Raw genomic sequence first — 25830 nt, 5'->3', positions numbered from 1 at the left:
CCATCCATTTTTTTTTTCTCTCTCAGGTTCGGGCGAAAAAATTAGGGCACACAACACACAATACACTATTTATATATAAGATTGTCGACGACAAAATATCACCTTACTTTTTTATTTTATTTTATTAAGAGTTGAAATAATTACAAACCTTAAGTTGTAAATAAATAATTTTATTGATACGAAATATTCCCTTCATAATAGAAAATATTCTAAACAATAACAAACATTAATTGCTGTTTTTATTAGTTTCATTTGCTCGTGTATTTGACTAATTAGATTCGATACAATTTCTCTTAGACTTATGGATTTAAGTCGGCTTACTGTTGGAGAATGGTTTAGTATTCACCCGGTTAACTCGATTCCAACCATGCATGTATCAGCCATGTATCAACCCGGTTAATTTCTCTTTATCTTTAAAGAATTGTTTTCAGCTTTTCTCTCTTTTTAGTTTTTTTGACTTTCATAACTATTAAATCATGACTGAATTAAACAAATAGTTTACATCAGATTTACGTACGTATGATATATGGTTCATATAACACTATGCATTATACGTTTATTAGTGTAACTAAATAATTTTTAACAGGGGATGTATGGCCAACTAGCAAATAATGTGTTCATCTCTCTCTTTTTTCGATAAACAGAACAATAAGGAAAAAAATTATTAAAATTACTGAATGAAATCGAAACTTATTAAACGTAGCTTTGTGAGATTTGACGACGTTTCAAGATAAGAGAGAAATCAAGATCGAACATTTGGATCTCTAGGCCGATTCCATCGCCAACAACCACCACTAAGCGTCCTCTGCTTAAGACCCCGTTCTTGATCAGTTCCGCTGACAACATCTTACCCCGAAGACGCGACATAAGAATCTCAACCATGTTTTGTCTCAACTCTCCCATGGAAAACCAAAATACAGGAACTTGAATACCCTGACCAATGACTGATCCTTTAACTCCAAAAAACCTGTAATCATACAACAAAAAGAACCGAGCAGAGCATGTTAAGCTTTTAAACAACCCTACAGAAACAAATGTAATCAGAAAGCTACTCACTCTTTTTTCAACATGGTGTACATTACTCCTGGACTTTTACTGAGTACTGATACCTGAATGATCCAAAACAACCAAGCTAATGTAGGAAGCTAACTCAAACCACACTGCAAGTTCTGAGCACAAATGTTGGAAACAAAGCAAAGCTACAATTTACCTTGTCTAGAGCCTTTCCTTGGTCCGAGCCAAGACTCTGTACAAAGACAGATTCACTAAATAAATTTCTCATGAAATAAAAATGTTTGGCTAAGTTGTTACTAAATTACTCAAAACCAAAAGTTTCGTCTATCTTTAATCTCTTAGAGCATAAAGAAACTTACTTTAAAAAACCTTGCAATACAGTTAAGAAGATCAACCATAACAGGAATTGTGATCCCACGAATCAATAGCGACGTGACGATGATAAACACCCACCTGTACGTAATGTAACACATTATTCAAAGATAACAAACCAAGATTGATCACAAAGACACTTAATCTTGACCCAAAGCAGAACAGAATCAACCAATAACCATGTTTAGCAGTATAATAAGACACTGTTGAAATCATACCATTGAGAAAATGTGAAAGAGTTAAGTAAAGTAAGAATATGGTTAAGAGAAACAAGAACATCAGCAACGTTATGTAACTCAAAAGCCCTAGAAACCGCAGATTGGAACAACCAATCGATGACGGCGTCAGCGGAACCAGTGAAGCTGCTATTGAAGGTGGAGATGAATCGATCTGACGAAAACGTAGCTGGATGAGATTGGAAAACAGAGCGATGAGTGCGAGAGAGATCTAGAGCCGATCCACCGTTGATGAACGAACTTTGGTGGATGATACTGTGGTAACTTCGGATTGATGGAGTAATTTCTTCTTCTTCTTCACGAGGAGTCTGGTGAAGATGGGTTAGACATGAATAAGAGGATCGGTGATGTCGAGCTCTCAGCACCGACCTGAGGGATAAACAACGGACGAGTGACATCGATCGGTGAATTTGATTTACCGGTAAAAACGATTAGGGTTTAAGGCTAAAGAGACGAAGAACATAAATTTGCATTTTGCATGATTAGGAAAATACATTTACAATTAATTAAGTATAAAATAATGACTAATTGTTGTTAAATATAAAATCCCGACTTTATCGAATAATATCTCCAAAATTAAAAAGTAAAAAAAAATTAGTCCTAACATTTTTGGATTTTATTATTATTATCATAAAGTTGTAACTAAAATATCAAATCTTAATCATCAGAATATCTTAAGAAGTTTTATTTTCAATTTTGTTTAGATTCGAATTCATTTTTTATTTGTTTGGGAACAGATTGATTTCTCTTGGATTGAACAAAGCAACAATAAGTGGATAATGGTTCTAGGCTCATGTAAATGTAAATCATTTTTTAGTCTATCTAAAATTGTTGTACAATGGAAATAAAATGCTTAACCGGTATGTTTCTCACCCCAAATATCTCCGGTTCAACAAACCAAACCAAAACTTCTTACAGTCGCTTCGGCTGGGAGTGTTTACCGGCATGAAAACCTTCTGTGTACGCTGTGTTCTTGAACATAATCTGCAATCAAATTTACCCAAAAAAAATCAAACATTGGTACGAACGGTTTTTAAGTCTTGGACTGATGGTTAACCATGTATTTCTAATGTTTTACTGACAGCGAGGTGGGTCAACTCTGAGGTAAGAAGTTTTCTCCGTGTTTCTGCCAAAGCCTCCACATTCTCTCCCTTAGCCTGTAATATGTAAAAGTAAAACCGGTTTCAGAATTGACCTTGAAATGTTAACGAATTGATTTTGATGTTGAGATGAGTTTATTACTACTACCTCGGATAATAATAGAGCCGATGTTTTGTCCATAATCTCCTCCACAAACTTCTCGGGGTTCTTGAAAGCTAGCAGGGTTGAATTTTCCACGACGACGCTCTTACCCTTACTGGCTGGCTTGCTCGGCTTGGCTGCATAGTTGGAGAAAACCGAGTTATATACACTAATCTTTTAAAGTCTAGCATGGAGCGGATGGTTAAAAAACCTGATACATCAGGCATACCTGAAGCGACAGGCTTAACCTCTGCTGACACACTTTTTGGAGGAGGGGTTTGTTTGGTAGATGTTTCACTAGTAATCTCGGGAATAACAACTGAATTAGAGGGAACATAAACAGCTAGATCTGGAGGCTGATCTTTACCAACTGCCGGGTTAGCCTGAAATAGCAAAACCATAGTTCAAAAGGTTAACGTTGAAGAAAGGAACTGTGGAACATGAGGTTTCAAGTTAAAGGTTTAGAAATATTTGCCTCAAGGTCAACGTATACGGGATCTCTCTCAATCGACTTGAGAAACTTGTCCAGACCAGATGTGTTAAGAGCTGAAAATGGCAGGGACCAACCGAATTAGTATATAAGCTAAATTATGTTGGTAGCTAGAAAGAACTGACCACCAAAACAGTTTCTTAAGTTGGGATGATATAACTATTTCGATAAGGCATGAACTTGAACCATACAAGAAAAGTATTGTAATGAAGTACTTACAGACTGAGACTTCGTTAGACAATGGGTGGAATATGCAGCGCTTTTGGTTCTTGAAGTTTTGGTCTAACAAGAGCGACACATCTCTTTAACAAAGGAAAGTTGTAAGAAGAATGTCAGTCAACGACAATAATTAAAAACTTAAAAGGAGCACACTTATGAACCAATGTTAAGGAAAACAATACCTTGCAGATTCGTTTACAACTGCAAACGGGGTAACACATCCAAGGGACACCTTTGACAAAAAAAAGAAAAGTAGCATGAGTGTCAAAAATTGTAATCATGAATGAAACTAAGTTAAATAAATTCATGTGGATTTTGTTGTAAACTACGGTAAGGAAAACAAACCTATCACTATCCACAAATAGAACAGTTTTTAGCAATTCTGTCTGGAGAAACTATCTTGTCAATTGTCACTACCATGGTTCAATTTTTACACTACGGTCATTGATTATAACTCTTTCCAAACATATATAACAAAACATAGTAGCAGAGGGAGAGAAAAATGAAGAATACCTGCAAAAGCTGAGCAAGTGCTTCTTCAGGAGCCATTCTTACTCCTCCTTTCCCAAGACCAAGTCTCTGAGATAAAACTGTTGGATTAGAAGTCACAGGGAACACCCATTAAACACATTTTTCTATTTCACAAGCTCAAATACTTTATCTATGCGGCCAATATCAACAAACATGTATTTACCTTTCATATCAACTTTAGTATCAACCATGGCTGAAACAATGTAATATCGATGTTTCTTGTCCTGCCAAAAAACAAAACCAAAACAGAAGCATATGAGCCATTTAGAAATAAGTACAGTAAATTCCAAAGGAAATAGCTTATGGCTTTGAAAGATTTTACCTTAAAGAAGAGGTTCTTACTCAGTGCTCCCTCACTACTGCTTACATACTTAGCCTGAAGATTTAGAGAAAGCTTTATAAATACCAACATCTATTAAACATCCTATAATTATCCAAAACCTAATTTTTTGTTAACCTGAGCTTCGACGGTTAGAACAGGCGGATGTTCATACTTGGTATAATCAATCTCAAGTTCCTGAAAGTGTAAATACACAGAAAAATTCAATTAACATTGCCCACATTCCCAAATCGATTTAAAACTAGAAGCAGTACATTTGTGTTCAAGACGATTCTGCGCTATACAACTTATGATTGATCTAATCGCTCTCTCACGGATTCCAAAAACAAAAGCAATGCGAAATCAAAGATTTTAAGAAACGAAGATTTAACAAACCTGGAGTCGATTAAGCAGCTGGTCTTTGGAGAAACCCATTTGGATCGTATCAAAATTTAGAAATCAAAAGGGAGACAGAGAGAGAGAGAGAGAGAGAGACAAGAGCGAGAAGGAAGAATCTGTAGATAAATTTTGTTGAAAAAGAGAGGAGGACGAATTAGGTTTTTTTTTTTTCTTTTCTTCGGATTTTGTCTCCTCCTTCCTTATTTGAAATTGAAGAAAAAAATTAGAATATTTTTCTATTGGGCTTTTTAAGCCACAAGGCCCACTATCGTCTGTTTGTTTGTCAAAAGTCAAAACAATCGCTTCAATTGATGACCAAAATTTAGGATTTCATCATTCCACAATTTTTTTTAACCATTTGAAAATAATATTTTTCCCTCTATATTTCTCTATATTCTCCAAAAAAAATAAAGAATAATAGAACAAAAAAATTTCTCCCCAAAATTGATGAATAACAAATGGAACAAAAAAAAGAACAAATATTAAAATTCATTTTTTATTTTAAATTAAATAAAATATGTTTATTAATAAAATTTCAATTTTGTAATATAAAAACTTTCATATTTTCATAATGTATTGACAGAAAAAATATTTTTGATAAGAATTTTATGTTAAACTAATCTTAAGGCTCTAATTGAAAACTGTATGAATAGTAAAACAAATTTAAATTATTTTTAAAATTTTATTGTATGTTAATATTAATTATTAATATATAATATGATTATCTAAAATTTAATTTACAAATGTTATTTTAAAATCAAATGTAAAATTTATTATGTGTACATTAAAAACAATATTAGTATTATCATTGAAATTTAATTTATTTAATATTTAATATATTTTAATAACATTTTTATTGTTTGGTTACCATTTACTATTTTGTTCCTTCTCTGCAGATTTTCTTTTTATTCTTTAAAAAATGTTTATTTCATTCCGCATTGTTCTTTTTATTCTTTTTCTTTTTGTTATTCTAATGGTTACTAGTAGGAGCCAATGAAAATAAGAACATAACAACAACACAAGTAACTTAATTTATCTCCTCATTTTCGATTACACAATACAGAGAATGCGTAAAATAAACAAAAAATAATGAGAATCTTTGGCTCAAAAATGTTGAGCTTGGCTCAAGTTTGCCTCGCTTTGTCGAAAAGGTGGGACGATCAGTCAAGCAATCGATCTCTACTCTTCCCAAGCTTTTACAGGCATGTTTTATTTTAATAATTAATATTATTAATAAATTATGTTTACTTCTTTTGCAGCCTACTCTTCTTGTGTCTATTTGATTTGATCAAGAACTGTTGAGGCCACCAACCAGGTCTATTCTAGAGTCTAGACCATATTGGTGTTTGTGTTGTTATTCTCTCCTATGGTAGGTTTTTTCATTGTTCAGAAGAATAGGAGTTGGTATTAGATCATATTTACTTAAGAAAACTGAAGATGAGCAGAGAGATGAAGAGAACACATATGTGGTAGAATTACTATTCAAAACACCAAATTTGGTATCATTTTTAGTGTTTTGTTGGAGAAATTTTGGTGTAAAAATTACACTATATTTGGTGTTTTAGTGTCCCTAAGCCTAAAAGGATTAACACATAACATCACAGTCCATATATATATATAATATTTGAAGTACTAGTACAATATTTTGCACACGATCATTGTTTTGGGATCAAGTACACACGTTTTAATTTACTGTATTACTCAAAGTGGATTCAGATGTACAAACATGTACAACTCATGTTTTCTTAGGTTTAGGTTTATTGAAGATAAAACTTAAGTTTATATTATGAATCTCTAGAAAGGTTGACTAAACAAAAAAAGTTATTTATATTTAAGAAAGTATACTGTTCACTAAACAAAAGTTATTTATATTTTAGAAAAATGTTTAATTGTGACTGTCCATTAAACCATTTGAAAGGTTGCTTTCTTTGAAATGAGACAGACTAATATCGTTTAGGTTAATGTACTTTTTGGTCGTTTTGATAAGTTCGTACGTGTATGTATTTTTTTTGTAAGCTATTAATTAGTTTGTAGAACTCATTAGTTTCGGAATGTATGACACAAATCACGTATACACTCCTTTTTAAAAAAGTTAAGACGTATAATATTTCTGTCCACTCGTCCATTCATATTTTTAAGCTCACCACTGATCTCATCATATTAAACTTATTAAAAAAAAATGCATTGTCTAGCCATCGTGAAATCGCAATCTCAATATAATTGACACAAAATCAAATAACAACATTATGGGATTTAATTTAATATCCCACTATAATGAGACAACATAATCTTATAATACTTCTTATAATTGAGAACATGATTTCACGAACATTATGGTGTTGCCTTGTGATTTAGCAACACCAAGTTTCTTTGTCTTTTGTACTCATCTACATAAAGACCAAAAAGGGTTCGGTGTCTCCGTTTCCGAATCAAATACTATATTAGATTAAGGTTCTCTCTTGCGTTTATAAAATCATATATATGTTGTAACCTAGCTAATAAAGCAAATTGTGATAACAACCAAACTTTATTAAAACATAATCAAACATAAACATTGATGTGTGTTTTGTAATAATGCCACGTTATGTGTTTTGTAAGATCATTATATGAGATTAGATCCTCCAACCAAACTAAAGAAGAAACTCGTCTTGGTCCGGTGTGTGTATGCGGTGAAAGGTGGAAAAAAAAAAGATGACCCGGTGTGTGTGTGCGGTGAAAGGTGGAGAAAAATATGACCCGGTGAGTGTGTGTATGCGGTGAAAGTAAAAAAAAAAATGGAGGTCATGCACCTTTCGTGGGACCCACTACAGACATAAGCCCATGTCAGAGGTCCGGCCCAGTATTTTCAGTCGATTTTATTGAATGGTGATATACTGATATTTATTTGCTCGAAGACAATTTATATGACGGCAAATGAAACTTACAGGCATGGTCAATTTGTAACTTGTTTTGTATATATCAGACACGTTTACTGTTCGCTGTGTAGTCACTATGATTCTTGAAAATTCTAACATATAGCTTTTACTTGCAATACGATACTAGAGATTGTTTCAATACCAAAAAAAACAAATTTGCAACAAAAAAAAAGGATGTTCGAACACATTATTCAATATTCAACAACATATTATTCATTCATTTTTGTTTTGATCTTGCTCGTTTCACTGTTTTTAAAAAATACTGTAATCAAACACATAAAAAATGAATGTTAATTATATGTAAACGATATTAAAATAGCTGATTACAGTATTGATTACAGTAATTAATATCGTTTACATATAATTAACGTGTGATAAGAAAATACCATATTGTTTGAATTTCTAGCAGTACGTGACTTTGTCATTATATTGTTTTCTCACTTTCTGTCAACTTAATCAAGTTTATAATTATACAAATTACCTTTAAAACGTTATATTCTGGAGATGTTGAAGGTTTGTTTGACTGACATTCACTAATTGTTTAAACAAACATAATTAGTAGAATATACATCCCTTGCTTTTCTTGGATCAATCATGTTTAGTTATAAGATTTTCACATATATGTTTCAAAGAATTTTGTACTACTGCCTCTTATTGTTAATTCACTTTTTCTTTTAACTATTTCGATATCGTTTACTATTTTTCCAACCTGCTATTTCGATACCGAGTTATATCACCCAATCTAACATTGTTATATGCTTCGCTTGCTTCCCTTAAAACTGTTCCGAAAATACAAATGATATCTAAAGTAAACAGGTAGAGATAGGGTGTGTTTGTGAGGACTGAGGAGTAAGGCTAAGAGAGTGAATGGGACCCCATCTCACTAAGACACACACACAAAACAAGAAACCAAAAACAACTCATGTGGCTTTCTGCTCAAATCTACTGTTAGATTTTTTTCAAAACGATGTTGGAGTAAAATGGCGAGCATCCTAATAAACACATAACGTACACGGTACACAGTTATCCACGTTAACTGTTTCTCTTTGGTTTTACCAATTCTCACCAGTCACAACTCACAACACAACCCTTGCTGCATCTCTTGTCTCTTCTCTTCCTTTTTTTTGGTTTCCTAAGAAATTATCTTTTTACTTTGTCAATTTAACAATAATTAAATAGGGTTATATTACTCATCGTCTTCTATGGCAAGCCTCGTGAAACTTGCTCCTTACTCTTTGACTTTGTAAAAAATTTCACATGAAACTCTGCTTTCTATTTAACTTATTAGCTATAAGTATATATAATTGGTATATTAAATTATATATAATTTTTTTTTTATTCTACCACCACTATTTTTTGTTGGTATCATATACACACATAACATTAGCATTCAACAGTAAGCTAAAGCCACTAACGCAAAAATTATGAATTCATACTTTAAGTGAAATTACCATGAAGTTTTTTTTTGTCATCGGGTCATAACTGGCCGGCATATTAGCCAAATCCCTACGACTATTAGCCAAATCCCTACATTTGTAAGGAGCGGAACTCGATCCCAGATATAATGGTGTCTTGTGCATTAAAGACTTACCATTGCCAGTGCACTAGGCCAGTGCACTAACATCACTTCACATTATTGTTTTTTTTGTTTGATAAAAAATATCAAATGATTGTTTGTTCTCAACTTTTACTTTTATCTTCAGGTTTCCTAACTTAATCAACGACAATATGATTCTGTCCTTTTTTTTTCCTTTTTACCTTTTCACTTGTTATCCTCTCGTTGTTCGAAAGCTATAAATCTATTTCCATTTTACGCATATACTTAACTACTACTACTTCTAGATTTAATCAACTTTATAACATGAAAAATATCTAATTTTAAAAATAATTTAGATATTGGTATTTGGTACAAAGATCCCCAAAAGTTCGATACATTGTGAGAATTGATAACAAGAGAAAAAAAAATGTATAAGATATTGTATAAGTTACATATATTGAAACAAAGAATAAGGTATGATTAAGTAGAAAAATCAGCAGAAGTTCCATAATCTGATATCTCCTTCCTCAAAGAAATCATCAGAAAGTGGTAAATACGGAGAGGTAACTCCATTAATGAACATGAACTGATCATCACCATCAAAACAGTTGTACCATGATGATGATTCAGACAAGGAGACTTGTTGGTCATACTGTGACGACATGGAGACAACATCGTAGAGATCTTCAGATGGAGAGGAAAGCAATGGAGATGAAGTAGAGACTGATGATGAGGAAGTAGGATCTGTGTTGGCTGAAGCAGCAGCAGCAGCAGCTACTCTTTGTATGGACTTAGGGGACATGTCATTGATATTATCACCATTATTGATAATATTGTATAGAGAAGTAGAGATCTCAGGGAAGTTGAGATTATTAGCTGATGATCCTTTGAGACAGAGGAGCGCTGCATCGTAGGCTCTTGCCGCGGCTTCAGCTGTTGAGTAAGAGCCAAGCCAGATCCTTGTCTTTTGATTAGGAGCTCTGATCTCTGAAACCCATGAACCCCAACTCCTCATCCTCACTCCCTTGTACTTCTTCGTCCTTATGGATGAAGATGATGTTGATGAGGATGATGAAGATGATGATGATGGAGATGACATTCTCTTTGTAGCCTTTTGAAGAGTTTTCACCATTTTTTTGATACTAATTAAAGGGAGGAAGTTGGAAGAGAAGAATGGTGAGTTTCTATTTATAGATGAGATGTGGAGAACAAAAATGGAAACACAAATATAAAAAATTCAAAAGGAAAGGAAAAAAATACTATGAACATAGTCAAAGAAAGTAGCATGGGGCACACACAAAGAGATCAATACTTTTCCTTTAATAAATTTGACAGACAGGTGTTTTATTGATATATATAATTTAAAAAAAAAAAAATTCTTAATCACAATCCCATATGCTACACCCAATCACAGATCACTAATAAGAGAATCCTCCTTATTTATTTTTTAATTTCATACATATATAATATATTGATTTGACCTCCAAACTAATTCTTTAGTTCCACAAAAAAGTACACTATTTGTTTACCACTAAAAGTTACTTACTACTTCTGAGCCTCAGAATCTTGAAAAAAAAAATGCAAATTACAAAAATCAATACTCATGAATATATACCTATTTGAAGAAACGACAGAGAGTTGTAAAACATTATAAAGGGCCTGGAACATAACATTGGATTCTATTTTTTAGAGGCAACTTCTAAAAAGACTAGAGCATGTGATTTTTTAAGGTACAAACAAAAGACAAAGTTAATCATATGAATAATTTAACTATCTAAATGAGACGCAAAGAAAGAAATCACATGATTATAAGTTTGTTTATAAAACATAATTTTTTTAGAATCTTAAACGTTAAAGTAGCTGAACTCATGTTTACCAAGGTAAGGCACAAGGTTAGAGCTGGTGCGTCTCTGTCTTAATGGGACTTTTTAAAACCGCGTTAACTACTTCTTTGTGTCCACTTTTGCACACGTAAAAAATCTCTCTGTAATAAGGCTTTTTACTATATATTTAAATCAAATTCAGATTCCTTTGTCAAACTGCATATTGAATGTAATACACTAAACAAAGTGGAATCGTCAAACCTTAGAATAATCTTACACTGTTTTTAAACAAAACTAACCTGCAGTTAATAGAATTAAAATAGTTTAGTCGGCACTAGAATTTAATTAAGACGCGTAACGAGTAATAAACTAAACTATTCGTGTTCACATTCTGGCCAGACTCCTTTTATTTTATTTTTGTAGTACTGTTATATAATAAAGCAGTTTTTTTTCTTCTTCTTCCAGATATCAAGAAACGAATCAACCGAATTGTTCGTTGGAAAATGCAAAGGCAAATGCAGGCAACACTTTACAAAAGTTTATGATTAAACAAAAACAATAAATTTCAAACTAACCATTTGACATGAATATTTGCACTCAATGGTAATAAAATTAATTTCATGGATGAAGAAGGAACAAGAGTAATTCAAAATTTTGGACTATTTTTACTTATATTATATATGTTACTGGAAAATTAATTTGTCAAATGAAGTTTTTATACAGTTTGGCTCTTATAAACTTGTAAAACGCGTAATATTTTCTTGTATCAAATTATGTTCTTCATGTAGATACCTATAGCCAATTAATCAGAGATAATATTTTTTTTTGTCATCATTAATTGTGTGATCTAAAATATATATATATATACTCTTAAACGAGTTAAATCCCGGATTATCGAATTAAAAATATTTTTATTTTTCATCTAGAAAAAATAATGTTTTACATATATACTCTTAAACAAGATATTTAAGATATTTTTAGTTTATTTAGTTTTCATCTAGAAAAAATAACGTTTTTTACATTTTTACTCAACTTTTTACCAGTATGTTTTTGCTATTTTATAAAAAATAACTCTAAGAATTCTAGTGCACCCAAAAAATCTTCGTTTCTTGCCCTTTAACTAACTAAGTCACGACTTTTAGATTTATTCTTAGCAATAATTTGTTTTCACTACAATCTCACCACCATATTCAATTAATAAGAGTTCATTGTTGATTGTTTTCAGTGTCTATAGAGCTGGAAATATAGTTTTAACTCTTAAGCTATAAGTGGAAAAATAAGAGGACAATGAGTTGTATTGTGTCATAAAGCTTGAATGATCCGGTAAAATCCGAGAAGATAAAGCAATAAAAACAATGGCCATACTAAATAAACTGGCTAGCTAGCTTGCCTAACGAAAGAAGAATGAGTGAACCCTACCTGAGGAAATAGACAAATAGAATCATAAATGAAGATTCATGCATAATGCATGTACTTTTCACTTAAATATCCTATTCGTATATTGGACAATCTTAACTGGCACCGTACTCAAAATATGACCTTCCGTACCTCCTCTCATCAATCAATCAATTTTTATATATAATGCGTTAAAATAAAGTTTTGTGGGTAGAAGAAGAAATTATAAGCATTTAATGGAGACGAGTTAAGCCAGAGTGGGAAATAAGACTCTTGTTTCGCGTTGGAAATAAATTTTCGTGTGTGGTGGAAATTTATAGGAACGTACGGAGAAGTTTCTCATACGGATTGAAGAAGTGTGTTGGATGGTGTAGAGGCAATTGCACATGTGGATTGTGACAGGACAGAATCAAATCCTTCGTTTGTTGATTTCATAATATTGTGAAATTTCCTAGAAGAGGAAAAGATTTACTATGACACTATAGTTTTTTCAAGATTTTAGTGGTGGTTGATGAGGTGAATTCGACAGTGCTCCAAATTTTATATCTTTTGTGTTTGATAGTGTAAATAACCATAGCCGTAGCGTCAATAATTCAATCAAGCCTCGTTAATTTCTCTCACCCTTGCAGGTCCCAATATTCGAGGATGAGACCTACATCAAAGTTAAGTTTCATTCACTGTATGAGAGTAATATTGGCTACTTAGATACGGAGATTTATAGTGAAACACAATGTAGATCAGTCAATCGTTTAAAACTATTTGAGTAAGTTTGTCAAACAAACGGTCAAGCGTATCTTGGCACTTCTAATTTCTTGTTTGTTACTAAATGCTATGAATGTATTTGTAAATAAAGTGCATTTATAAAGAAAAAAAAAGAAGAGGTTAACACTAATTGAGTGGTAAAACAGGCAAACTGTATGTCCAAATTGTTGTGTGGTATGCCCATAATGACTTTAACTTTTATAATCAGTGTTCGAGAAAACTTAAGGCACTAAATGGATGGTGACCCAACGAGTAGATCTAGATAATTTTAGACGGTTTAAGCATTTGAACATAAATCATTATAATTATATTAAAAACATCTGTAAGCATAATAAAAAAATATTAAACCATAAATAAAAGTATACAAAAATATTTAATTCATATGTAATAATAAGATATGAACATTTGTTACTATGCATGTGAAAAAACTTATAAATTCTAAATTAAAAATCAAAAACTTGAAGAATCCTAAATATGGCAGGGACTAATTCTAGATGGATTAAGTTTCCTACCACTAGCAGGATTCCGTTAGTTTCTACTAGAGGATGATGAGAGGTAAGTATGTAAGAACGGTGATAAAAGTTTTTACACCTGATTCATTTCATAACTTCACCCCTTCATAATCCCAGGATAAAGAAGCACACTACTAGAAAATAATTTTACTGTGACATATTTTAGGGACATAAACACAAAACCGTACATTTTAAACACGATATTAGGACTAAATTTATTTGTCACAAATTCATAGTATTTTTGTCACTATATTATGACCGAAAAAATCATAACAAAAGTTTGTCACAATTAGTGACAAATATGCTACAATAATATTAATCATCGTTATTATGACTACACTGTGACCAATATCTTGTTGCAAATTAGTTACAAACTTATAACAGATATGCAAGTCACAGTTTGTGACATTAAAATGAGTAAACATTAGTCATAAATTAATATAAATTGTTATGTAGTTTATACAAAGCCCATTAAGTCAAGTCTCTAATCCTAGTTTAAGAAGACTTATTTAGGAGATGATTAAAGTTTAATTCTTTATAATAGAGAGAGAGTAAACCATTTGAGAAGAAGAGAACAATGAGCCACAGTCGAGATTACGGACAGATCTTACTTGTCCTAGGAGATGGTGGAAACGAAGGGGTAAACAGACTCTTTTCTCGAAGAATTTTGGTGAGAAAATTTCCAACCCATAGATATAAGTTTTCCCCAAAGGGTTTTGTAACCCCTTTTGTATATTAAAAGTTATACATGTTTTCTATACCTATTCTGTCTCCCATCAATACATATTGAAGCAGAAGCTGATTTACCCGTCGTTGGAAAGATCTGAGTCTTATCTTTCAGGAGAGTCTGAGATCGTTTCCATAGGAGTTATAATATGAGAGTTATGATCGAATATGTGCATCTGATGTTAGTTATGAGAGAATTTGTTATTTATATTCTTTGTAAGAATAAAGATATATAATAAAGATACATTATAATGTATATCTAATGTTTATGATTATAAAAACTTGTATGGTTATGAATTTTTTTTAAAAAGTTTGTTTTGAGATCATGTTTATAGTTATAATTATTATCATATGCAATAAAAAATTTAGTAATAACTTGTGACCATTTGAAACTAACTTCGAAAGATGGGATTGGGCATTATGATAGTCACAAAATATCATGATTTTTGAGTATTTGTTAAAACTTCTGCGACAATAAAATATAGTTTCGTAATAATGAGATACATAATTAAAATATAATTTTAAACACGAAATGTTAATATTTTAAAACATTTTGTTATTCTGTAATTGAGACAGTTTTGTTACCTTTTTGTGTTGTAACTATTTATGACTAAATGATTACTAATATATTCGTTGCAACTTTTGTGACGTATTTGTTACAAATAAAAAGTTGTGAGGATTGTTTTTTAACCTTTCAAAAATCATCATACATTCGTAACAATTTTTATATTCTAACTGAATATTTTTTTTTTGACTAAATACTATGTTTTAATAAAATTATTTTATTGTAGTGACTGTCACATAACAAAATAAATAAACAACATCATGATCATGATGATTATGAAACTATTATCATCAAAAAAAAATCAAAAAACAAAAAAAAATCACTTACATTTATCATAGTTTTCCATAGGACTCGAAATCAGAAAATCATATAAGATAAATTATATTTATTAAAATATTAACCCATTGAGAAGATTTCATACAATTTTTTGAGAGTGAATATTTTTTTGTAAATGTGTATGAGATTACGGGAAATTTTTTGGCTCCGACGGTGTTCATGACGACTAACGCGGAAGACAAAAAAAAACAAAACCTTGCTTTCGACTAATGTAAATCGACCCGGGGAGTGTTCGCTCGAATAAACATATATTGTGTTATATATTTCTCTAAGATAGTTTGGTTCGAATTTCAACATGAAACTCTTTAAGGAATGTATTGGAACAAGGATTTTATTTTTTTTAATGTGAATTTTTTTTGTAAATGAATTCAATAATTTATCTTTCTTGTACTTTTTTATGCACAATGCATCTTAGAAGTGTAATAGAGTATACTTACTACAAGAAAACAATCGATTTGCGAGGGAAAGATACCTAGCTAATCCCTCGCAAAACGATTATAGCAAGGGATTTGCGAGGAAAGTCAATCCCTCGCAATTTGCTTCTCGCAAATTGGTCAACATCGCAAATCCGTCGCAATATTTGCTAGGAAATTAAATATCTCCCAAACAAAAATGGCAGCAAATTTCTTGCAATATTTTTTCTAGTACATCCCTCGCAGAATTCGCTACAGATTTGCGAGGAAACATTAAAAAAAAAAACTATAAAGAAAAAAGTTATTTTCTTAATAATTTAATGTATTTAAACTTTTTCATTATATATATTATGTATATTTATAGATTTAGCGACAGTCTGACAGGTTTTTTTAATTATATATATTGATATTTATAAACCAACCAAACCGGGAATTGGTTAAGAATTACATAATTGAATTGGTTACAAAATGTCGGTTGAATCGGATGCTAAAATCAACAAACCAAAAAACCCTAATCACGCAGCCGCAAATCCTGTTTGCCGACGAGCCCACTCGCGACACAAACCTTTTGCTTCACCACCGTCTCCTTTAAAACCAACACTCCAGATTTCTTTTTCCATCTTCAATTATAGTGGTGGCTAGAAGAGGAGTTCGAATTGAGGGATCTTCGGGCAACATATCTAGATCTTGCTCTGTCTTGGTTTGTGGTGGTGGTCAAATATCCTCTGTCTACAGCAATCTGAGATCGGTGATGAACAACCGGAGGAGCGGATAGACATGGAGAAACCAGAAGCATATGAAACGGCGTCGTAGGCTTAGCAACCTGCTGAGAGAACTGATGAGAAGTCATCATCATCAACAACAACAACAACAACAACCACAGTGAGAGGAGTCAATTCCCAATCGTGAAACGAAAAAAAACTACGAAAGCTACTGAGAAAATAAAATACAATTCTGACGAATTAGCAGCCTTGACCACCGTATGATCCGAAAATATCTGAAAATCAATATTTTTAACACTAAAATATTAATTACAAGTCAATTACTAATATACAAAGTAATCTTAGGGATGGATGAGGAGAAGTCGAGAAGAGGTGAGGAAGAGGAGAAAGAAAATTAAAAGGGAAAACAATGGTGTCCGTCAAATCTAATCTAATCGACGGTACATGATGAGTTAAAAACCAATCCATGTCTCTCTGAACTAACCAATGGGAACTCAATATCTTTTAGTTTATTAATTTTGTAATTTGGAGTATTATTTGGTATATTATAGGTAGACAAAATATCTTAGACATATTTGTAAATTTATTAATTTGCATAGCTTTTGTGTTAAACATATTTACAAAAATGGTTACATTTTTATTTTATTTTACTAGCTTTAGAGAATTTTTAAAATTTTGCAAAGTTTTATTTTTTTCCTTGTACGTATTGGATTTTGTGTATATGTATATTGTTTTAAATATTGGTTTTAAGTATATATAATAGTTAATTTTTGGTTCTAGGATTTATAATTTAATTTCTTTGATTAGGATTTTTAAAGTTTAAACTTTAAATTTTAAAGTTTATGATTTAAGGTTTTGAGTTAGGGTAAGGGTTTGGGGTATAGGATTTGGGGTTTATGTTTGGGATGTGAAATTAGTATTATTAAACTAACAAAACATATAAAAATGTGAAAGTTAATTTTTTTTTTTTGAAAAAATTTAGAAATTTATCTGATTAATCTTATGAACACTCAAAATTATTTGAATCATATTCGATTAAATTTTCCAATTATTTTTTTGAGATTTATTTCTTGATTTGCAATAAATTTGCGTTGACTCTCGCAATTCCATCGCCTATCCCTTGCAAATGTGTTAGGGATGTTGTCATCGCAAATTTGCAATGGATTTGCGAGGAATGTTAATTTATCTCGTAAATCCCTCGCAAATTTGCGGTGGACTTCCGAGGACCCACTCCCTCGCAAATTTGCGGGGAATTTGCTAGGATTTTTATATTTGTAGCAGATGTCTCGCAATTCTATCGCAAATTTGCGAGGGATAATTTCTCTCGCAAATGTTCCTAGCAAATTGATTGTTTTCTTGTAGTGACTTGACTTATTTCAAATAACACCCAATTTGAATTGGGAAAAATATCAAAATAATCCCGAACTTTCAAATTTGGGAAAAAAAAATCCCGAACTTTCAAGATGTCATTTTAATCACCAAGTTTAGGTTGACTTATACATAAATAGCAAACTTTGTTTGACCATGTCGATTTAGACACCAAGTTAACTCTCTATTTATTCTCGAAGATGGGGTTAATTGCCCGTTAGTTGCTACCGTTTAGCCAAAACGACATAGCTTGAGTATTTGTAAAATGACGTCGTTTAACTAACTGAAGAAAACAAAAACCCTCAAATCGATTTCTAGGTTTACAATTCCCAAATCGATTTCAAAAAATCCTAGAAAACAATCTCAAAAACCTCTCCTTTGGTGGAATTGTCGCCATGGCACGGACCCGTGGAGGAGGAACGTGGCTTCCAAATCGACGGTCGTCTCGACTGATGAATGTGACGGCAAACAAATAAGCTGAAAGTAGCAGAGCTGAAACCGAGACGGTGGAGATCCAATCGGATACTGAGGAAGATCAAATCCCAACAGAGATTGAGACTGAGACTAAGGCGTTACCAGACACTAATGCAATTCCTCAACACTAAGGTTGTTGGTGATGACGACCTTGATGAGGTTATGTATGCTGACGAAAGTAATGATGAAGAAGTTCGTGTAGACCAACAATAGAGCATTGTAACTGTTCCAGTTGTAGATGTAGGTCGAGTGGAAGATAATGATGAAGGAGGTATAGGTGTAGAGGAGGAAAATTGTGAAGCTTTTGAAGCCGATTATGGACCAGGTGCGAGGGATGACAATGGAGACGAGAGTGATGCAGATAGTGGAGATGATATATGGGATGAAGGGAGGATTCCAGATCCTCTTTCACCCAGTGATGATGATGAAGAATTTGACGACGAAGGTGATGCTCCCCAAATTGAAGATCCCGAAGAGATATTGAGCTTTGTAAAAACGTTTAATGGCCCAGAAGAATTCAAGATAGGTGTGCTAAGGTACTCTCTCAAGACTATATACGATGTTAAGCTTTATAGATCTCAGAGTTTGAAGATATGTGCTCAGTGTTATACGACTGATGTAAAGTGTCCATGGAGATGCTATGCTTCGTATGATAAGAAGAAGCATAAGATGCAAGTAAAGATCTACGATGATGAGCATGCATGTGTGAGGTCTGGATTTTCAAAGATGTTGAAGACTGTGACAATTGCTTGGTTGTATAGAGAAAGACTGCGAAATGATCCTAAAATTACTAAACATCAGATGGTTGCAGAGATCAAGAGAGAGTACAACTTTGAAGTCACTGAAGATCAATTTTCAAAGGCAAAGACAAGAATTATGAAAGAAAGAAAAATCACTCATGAAGAACACTTTGCTCGTATATGGGATTATCAAGCTGAGATCTTTCGATCTAATCCAGGGACAACATTTGAGATCGTGACTACTCCTGGTACATCCACTGGCAGCTTACAAAGGTTTTATCGGTTATTTATTTGCTTTAATTCACAGAGAGATGCTTGGAATAATACATGTAGGCCTATCATAGGTATAAATGGTGCCTTTCTGAAATGGGATGTAAAGGGTCATCTTTTAGCTGTTGTTGGGAGAGATGGTGATAACAGAATAGTTCCTATTGCATGGGCTGTAGTTGAGATTGAGAATGATGATAATTGGGACTGGTTTCTTAGGCAGCTCTCTGCCAAGCTGGATCTTCAAGATGGGAAAAACATAGCAATCATATCAGACAAACAATCAGTTAATTAAAGGTTCATTTGTCTATTTCAAACATTATTTCGGTTCTTGTCTCAAATCATCTAATTGTTTACATTTTTCACATTTTCAGGGATTAGTTAAAGCAATTCACGAAATCATTCCACAATCTGAGCATAGGCAATGTGCTAGGCACATCATGGACAATTGGAAGAGAAATAGTCATGACATGGAGTTGCAACGACTCTTATGGAAAATTGCTAGGAGTTACACAGTAGGGGAATTTGGTGGTCATATGGAAGCATTGAGGAGTTACAATCCGAGTGCCTATGATTCACTACTGAAAACTAACCCGAGAACATGGTCTAGAGCATTTTTCAGGATTGGAAGCTGCTGCAATGACAACTTAAACAACCTCTCAGAGTCTTTCATTAGAACCATCCGCCTGGCCCGTCGGAAACTTTTGTTAGACATGTTAGAAGATATTAGGAGATAGTGTATGGTGCGTAATGAGAAGAGGTATGTAATTGCTGGTAGGTTGAAGACTAGATTCACAAAGAGAGCTCATGCTGAGATTGAGAAGATGATTTCTAGATCGCAGTTCTGTGAAAAGTGGATGGCAAGGCATAATAAACATGAGATAAGATGTGGTGATGTCAAAGTCTGTGTTGATATGAGTGACCGGACTTGTGGCTGCAGGAAATCTGGTATACCATGTGTTCATGCAGCATCTGTCATCATAGGAAAGAAAGAGAAGGTGGAAGACTATGTTGTTGAGTGGTACATAACTAGAATGTGGCAGTTAACTTATGCTGATGGTATTGCGCATGTTCAAGGCAAGCTGTTGTAGCCAAGAGTGAATAGACTAGGATTATTGCCACCTCCATGGCGAAGGGGCAATCCTGGGCGGCCAAATAATCATGCTAGGAGGAAATCACACTTTGGATCTGCTACCAAGTTATCACGCGTGAATCGAGTCATGACATGTTCTAATTGCAAGCAAGAAGGACACAACAAACAAGCATGTACGAATCAGAGAGTTGCAACTCCACCAAAAAAAGTTCAGGTAAGATTATCCATTGAGTCTTACAAATTATTTTGATTGAATGAAACATGATATATTGATTGAAATCAGGAGCCGAGAGTTATATTGTTTGGACAAGGACAACCTTTTCAGGGAGAAACATCTCAGGGAATTTCCCAACCATCTCAAGGAGATTCTCAACCACCTCCGATAGCTTCCCAACCATCTCAAGGAGCTTCTCAACCACCTCCGAGAGCTTCTCAACCATCTCAGGGAGCTTCCCAAGCATCTCAAAGAGGACAATCTCATCTCGGAGGATCACAAAGAGGACGATCCCATCTAGGAGGAGCACAAAGAGGACGATCCCATCTAGGAGGACCACTAAGAGGAACTTCTCATATAGGAGGTTCACAGGGAGGAAGTTCACAGAACTAGTTTGTTTGTTTGTTTTTTGGATTGGTCATTTCTCTTAGAACCAGTTTGAATGTTGCTCGTATTTGGAATGTTGATCGGATTTGGAATGTTGCTCGGTTTTTTTGTCCAAAACATGTGTGTTGTTTGTTTTTGTCTTCGTATTCCATGATTTATATCATAAGACATGTTTCAAAATAGGCATTTAGACAAAGGTTTAAAGCACAAAAACATAAGGTTTACATTCTTCAATAACCTAACATCAAATTCTTCTCATCACCTTCCCTAATCAATACATAACCTAACACAATGGTGATAACACAAAACCACAGAAAACAGACTTTCAAGCACAATTTACACTTTTGGAGTTCCTTTTTGCTGAAATTTGCTTCTTCCTTCCTTTCATCACAACGTTTAACTCACTGACATCTGCTTTGATTTTGCTGATCTCCTCTGCAATAATGGCTAGTCTTGGTAAAGCATCTTCTACTTCTTCAAACACGGTATCTTCAACCCACTTAAACAAATGACTCTAATGTCCAAAAAGACACATAGTTAGCTTCGACTGATTTTATTACCTATGCAAGAGGAAGACATATGCAAGATGATTAAAGACATATACTTACATCTTTTTTTGCTTGTCCTTGAGTTGACATCCCGCTTGCTTGCACAATGAAAGAAAGGTCGTCCCGGGTTTTCTTGCGTTTTAGATGTAAAAGTTGTGACCCCTAAGCCACAAACACACTTCGAAGGTAACCACGCTCACCAACGCCCCTGATGTGATAAAGGTCGAGCTCATCGGAACAGAGAAAGATTTCACAAACTAAGAGTGGAATCGATTTGGGAATTGTAAACCTAGAAATCGATTTGGGAGTTTTTGTTTTCTTCAGTTAGTTAAACGACGTCGTTTTACAAATAATCAAGTATGTCGTTTTGGCTAAAGGGTAGCAACTAACGGGCAATCAACCCCGCCTTCGAGAATTAACAGAGAGTTAACGTGGTGTCTAAATCGACACGGTCAAACAAAGTTTGCTATTTTATGTAGAAATCAACCTAAAATTGGTGATTAAAATGACATCTTGAAAGTTCGGGATTTTTTTGTACCAAATTTGAAAGTTCGGGATTATTTTGGCATTTTTCCCAATTTGAATTGTTAATATAATCGTACTCTCAAAACGCACAAAAACTTTTATAGTGCATGACATGTATATCACCTAAAGATTCATTGCATAATTTATCATGATGATATGATATCTTAGGAGACTTTTTTTTTGACAAACTTAAAATCTTTGGAGACTCAGATATGCATACCGTATAGTAAAATAATCGATATCTATTTGTGTGAAAAAATATAATTATGTATATTTACTTTTGTGGTCTTTTGTTTATGTAATAAATAATATATATCTTTCAACTGTTAAAAACATAAATATTATATATAAAAATTTGACAAAAATTAAATATAATATACTAAAAATCTAACTCAAATGAAGATAACTTTTCAATTTCCATCCCAAGCATTTTCAAATATCTTTAATATATGTTTAATGAATACAGTTTTTGTCCTGTTTATAATACCATCTCAATGTTATTTAACATACTCAATCATTCTATTTCTAAGCGTACTCTCGGTATCATTATCATGTAGATAAATTAAATGAACAAAATTTCTCATATTTTTGAAGGAGAAATTATACTCACAAATTGCTCATTTGAAATTACCATTTGAATATGGTGCCAAGGACTGTTCTTATATGTTGGTTTTAACATTATTTTCTAAGAAAATCGTATGATATGTGCATCTTACCTTAAAAATTTAAAATATTTTGATATACTAGTAATCTTATTGATACAATATTTTTTTAAAAATACATTGATGTTGCCATGCTTTGGTCTTGATAAGTTTTCTTATATATATATATATAAGATATCTTGTTGGCAAAGGTAATCCTCATGGTTATTATAGTGACGTCAATCAAATGCTTTTACATCGCCATAAAGAATAAAATACTACTCGATATATTTTTTTGTTTCATCATAAGCTTGCAAAGATGTTTTAATTTTATCAAATATATAGCAACATCATGGGTAGACAAGTAGTATCAATATCCCAATAACATTGTATAAAAATGTAAAGATCATATGTATTTTACTGATTGATTTTACTTTTAAGGATTTTTTTTGTAAGAAAAGTTAAAACTTTACATGTATATTATAGCCTTACAAGGGTGTAAGGATTTAATTTGCAGTTTACTGATTACTACTAGGATTTATAAAATTAGATATCGATTATGAATTTTCTAGTTTTGAAGAATACATGCTTAGTTCATGTAAGAAACACTTTATATAAAGGCTTTCAATGGTTGATACATATCCTCCATACTAAAAAATGCATACTAATAATTTGGTATGGTTAACTCCAGACCATAGTATAGAGCATTTTTAAAGCGGACAACAAAAATGCGGATAATTAGTTATATTTTAGTATAAAGTTACTGTTCACTCTATACTAACAAATATTTATTGGTCTGGAGTTAGTCTGAAGTTGGTATGGAATGTATCAAACAAATGTGTGAATTGTAGAAAAATAGCGAATTGGTCTGATATCAGTTTGGTCTGGAGCGTACCAACCGGCCATTCAAGACCAAAATATCTTTCCTTGAATCCACTATCGTCAAAATGTTAATCCGCGTCCGGTAAAACCTTACAAATTTTTACTCTTTTTTCCGATCATTGATTTGATGATATTGTTGAGGTTTGTAAGTGTATAAACTTTAGTAAAATTTATTTTTATTTAAAGAAATGTTTTATTGAGACTTTTTTAGAAATGCTCAATTTGGTGCACTCCTTATAACATTCAAAAATATATTTTATTAAATCTGAAAAGTTAACAAGATTTTATGAGGTTAAGGTACTTCTAGATTGGTAAGTAATACGTAAAAGTTTTTTTGTTCAATTCATTTGCCTCATAGAATTTGAAAGAATCTAATCCCGAATAAAAAATCATTTAGGCCAAACAAATAGGAAAGAATCAAGCTCTTATGCAACGCAAGGATATGAAATAGCAACTCTTGAAAACTAAAACAATGAGAGCTAAATTGATCAATTCTTTTGTGAAATCATACTCTAAGCACCAATGAATTTTCTCTTCGGAGTCTGAGAATTATGCAGAAAAATAACTGATAATATATACAAAGGATTATTAGCAGCAGCCATTTAAGGGTCACAAGGACAGAGTAAATGTCAATAAAAATAGGGAACTTACAAATAAACATTTACAACACTTTTTTAGTCATAGCCATGTGAGATGTGGCCATCTTCAAGCAGCATATCACAATTGCTTGCATTGATACATGCTTCAAAGCACTTGATCAGATACTCCCTTAAAGGAACTTAGAGCTGTGATAACCGATTCATATACTTCAATTCCTTTCATGAATACGATATCCTTGAGGAACTGAGGCAACAAATAAGTGTTTATATCAGTACTCTGATTATATATATAAATATAAACCCCAAGAGGGCAATAGATAATATCATCATGTGAATACCTCGTTATGGTCATGCAATAAAATAGGAGTATTGGTCATTGGAGAGAAGCCCAGAACTGGGATTCCCAAAGAGCGAATATAGCGTGAATCTGTAGTTGAAGCCAAAATTTCGGGCTTTGCGAGTTTTCCTCCTGTTGCTTCAACAGCTTGTTTGAAGATAGACCACCAAGGATTGGTATCATTTGTTGGAGTCATTATAGGTCGCCCTAAATGATCTCTTAACTTTCCTTTCTCTTTTACCTGGTGCAAGAAGAAAAAGATTGGATCTGTTCACTTAGTTAGACTAAAACGAAAACTCTTGTATCATGTTATCAAACTGCAGAGGGTAGACACTATACATCATCGTCAAATTCACTAAACAAAAGCCAAAAAAGACATGTAACATTATAGTATGAGAGTCCATATTTTGACCAAATTTTGTAGCTACTGGTTAGTTATGCTTAAGCTTGGCATTAAGATATAGGTTGGAAAAGAAAGAAGTCAGATGTTCTTAATCAACTACAACCCTGTAACTATTCAAGGTATATGGACGTCTAGTATCCTCATTTATGTGAAACCAATGTGGGAGTCTGGGAGATTCAAACAAAAGAAACCAAACTATATTAACGGACTCTGAGAGTAGTTATTCAAAGCAGCTGAGAGGCATATCTCAGACATACATTCTAGTACTATGAAACTAAAAGTTAAGAAATTTGATACGATCTCTGATGTAAGTATTTGCTCAATGACACCTCTTTCATTCTATCTGTCCATGCTTCTTCGTTCATCCAATTCATTTACATTTTACAGTCATTGCTTCACAAAACCAGACTCAAGAACAGTTCTGTATAACCCTTAGTTGCTATTAACTATAATGTCTCAGTAGTTTATAGCAATTGGGAACAAATGGATCTTCAAAACCAGACTCAAGAACAGTTCTGTATAGCCCTTACTTGCTATAAACTACTGAGCCATTATAGCCATAGAAACGGTAACTATTGAGACCGCATAGACACAGAAACAAGCAACCCAACACAGAAGCGGTATCTACTACAAAGCAGCTCTTAAGTGAATATTCATTTTTACCGTGTAAGTCATGTTCCTAATAGAAGGAGCCCATTCTTCAGCAATCCTTTTCTTCATAACATCTGGATCTGCCATTGGAGGCAACCTTACATCATACCCAGCTTCTGCCTCTGAAGGCTGCATATTCATCACAAACCCTGGAAAAAAAAAAAAAAAAAACA

At 32.9% G+C, this 25830-nt stretch overlaps 5 protein-coding genes across 7 annotated transcripts in view; 1 reads left to right on the top strand and 4 right to left on the bottom strand.

Annotated features, from left to right (window-relative positions):
• Positions 650-2123, bottom strand: LOC104777588 (mitochondrial inner membrane protein OXA1-like). Its single transcript, XM_010501861.2, has 5 exons — positions 1605-2123; positions 1374-1467; positions 1211-1246; positions 1057-1109; positions 650-967 (listed from the first exon to the last, which is right to left on the bottom strand). The coding sequence occupies exons 1-5, from the start codon at positions 2018-2020 to the stop codon at positions 694-696; spliced, it is 873 nt and encodes a 290-aa protein (XP_010500163.1). The 5' UTR covers positions 2021-2123; the 3' UTR covers positions 650-693.
• On the bottom strand, positions 1902-4996 carry LOC104777589 (prolyl-tRNA synthetase associated domain-containing protein 1-like). Of its 3 annotated transcripts, XM_010501863.1 has the most exons (13): positions 4820-4996; positions 4562-4621; positions 4427-4480; positions 4268-4328; positions 4087-4163; positions 3756-3805; positions 3574-3656; positions 3340-3410; positions 3094-3247; positions 2868-3001; positions 2705-2779; positions 2496-2606; positions 1902-1991 (listed from the first exon to the last, which is right to left on the bottom strand). In XM_010501863.1, the coding sequence occupies exons 1-12, from the start codon at positions 4856-4858 to the stop codon at positions 2535-2537; spliced, it is 930 nt and encodes a 309-aa protein (XP_010500165.1). In that variant the 5' UTR covers positions 4859-4996; the 3' UTR covers positions 1902-1991; positions 2496-2534. The 3 variants fall into 3 exon arrangements, with proteins under 3 accessions (XP_010500165.1, XP_010500164.1, XP_010500166.1); XM_010501862.2 differs by lacking the exon at positions 1902-1991 and having other exon boundaries at positions 2361-2606; XM_010501864.2 differs by lacking the exon at positions 1902-1991 and having other exon boundaries at positions 2361-2606; positions 2871-3001.
• LOC104777587 (ethylene-responsive transcription factor ERF014-like) lies at positions 9596-10512 on the bottom strand. Its single transcript, XM_010501860.2, has one exon. It carries the CDS (start codon positions 10404-10406, stop codon positions 9768-9770), a length of 639 nt encoding a protein of 212 aa, XP_010500162.1. The 5' UTR covers positions 10407-10512; the 3' UTR covers positions 9596-9767.
• LOC104779135 lies at positions 18482-20468 on the top strand. Its single transcript, XM_010503523.1, has 4 exons — positions 18482-18548; positions 18603-19663; positions 19752-20092; positions 20156-20468. Exons 1-4 carry the CDS (start codon positions 18482-18484, stop codon positions 20466-20468), a joined length of 1782 nt encoding a protein of 593 aa, XP_010501825.1.
• LOC104777586 (aminoacylase-1) overlaps positions 24181-25830 on the bottom strand; it is a 3304-nt gene continuing 1654 nt past the window's right edge. Inside the window, exons 2-4 of the mRNA XM_010501859.2 lie at positions 25670-25806; positions 24605-24844; positions 24181-24510 (exon numbers count right to left, since the gene is read on the bottom strand). Of these exons, the coding sequence (XP_010500161.1) occupies positions 24412-24510; positions 24605-24844; positions 25670-25806 (476 nt within the window). The 3' untranslated portion in view covers positions 24181-24411. The remainder of the gene's footprint in view (positions 24511-24604; positions 24845-25669; positions 25807-25830) is intronic.

This window comes from Camelina sativa, chromosome 3 (genome assembly GCF_000633955.1).
Source record: "Camelina sativa cultivar DH55 chromosome 3, Cs, whole genome shotgun sequence".
In the NCBI taxonomy this organism is placed as follows: domain Eukaryota; kingdom Viridiplantae; phylum Streptophyta; class Magnoliopsida; order Brassicales; family Brassicaceae; genus Camelina; species Camelina sativa.
Note: the sequence above shows the minus strand (reverse complement) of the source record. Positions and strands in the feature narration are given on the sequence as shown.

What these genes read in the sequence shown, in the direction of transcription:
- LOC104777588 (XM_010501861.2), bottom strand. Translation starts at nt 2,020, where the DNA reads ATGTCACTCGTCCGTTGTTTATCCCTCAGGTCGGTGCTGAGAGCTCGA. An exon ending in TCTTTCACATTTTCTCAATG is followed by an intron (nt 1,468 to 1,604) that starts GTATGATTTCAA and finishes CATTACGTACAG; the next exon opens with GTGGGTGTTTATCATCGTCA. An exon ending in AAGGAAAGGCTCTAGACAAG is followed by an intron (nt 1,110 to 1,210) that starts GTAAATTGTAGC and finishes TGGATCATTCAG; the next exon opens with GTATCAGTACTCAGTAAAAG.
- LOC104779135 (XM_010503523.1), top strand. Translation starts at nt 18,482, where the DNA reads ATGCAATTCCTCAACACTAAGGTTGTTGGTGATGACGACCTTGATGAG. An exon ending in GGTTATGTATGCTGACGAAA is followed by an intron (nt 18,549 to 18,602) that starts GTAATGATGAAG and finishes TAACTGTTCCAG; the next exon opens with TTGTAGATGTAGGTCGAGTG. An exon ending in TCATATCAGACAAACAATCA is followed by an intron (nt 19,664 to 19,751) that starts GTTAATTAAAGG and finishes TCACATTTTCAG; the next exon opens with GGATTAGTTAAAGCAATTCA.
- LOC104777589 (XM_010501863.1), bottom strand. Translation starts at nt 4,858, where the DNA reads ATGGGTTTCTCCAAAGACCAGCTGCTTAATCGACTCCAG. An exon ending in TTCTAACCGTCGAAGCTCAG is followed by an intron (nt 4,481 to 4,561) that starts GTTAACAAAAAA and finishes CTAAATCTTCAG; the next exon opens with GCTAAGTATGTAAGCAGTAG. An exon ending in GGTTAAGCCTGTCGCTTCAG is followed by an intron (nt 3,002 to 3,093) that starts GTATGCCTGATG and finishes CCAACTATGCAG; the next exon opens with CCAAGCCGAGCAAGCCAGCC.
- LOC104777587 (XM_010501860.2), bottom strand. Translation starts at nt 10,406, where the DNA reads ATGGTGAAAACTCTTCAAAAGGCTACAAAGAGAATGTCATCTCCATCA.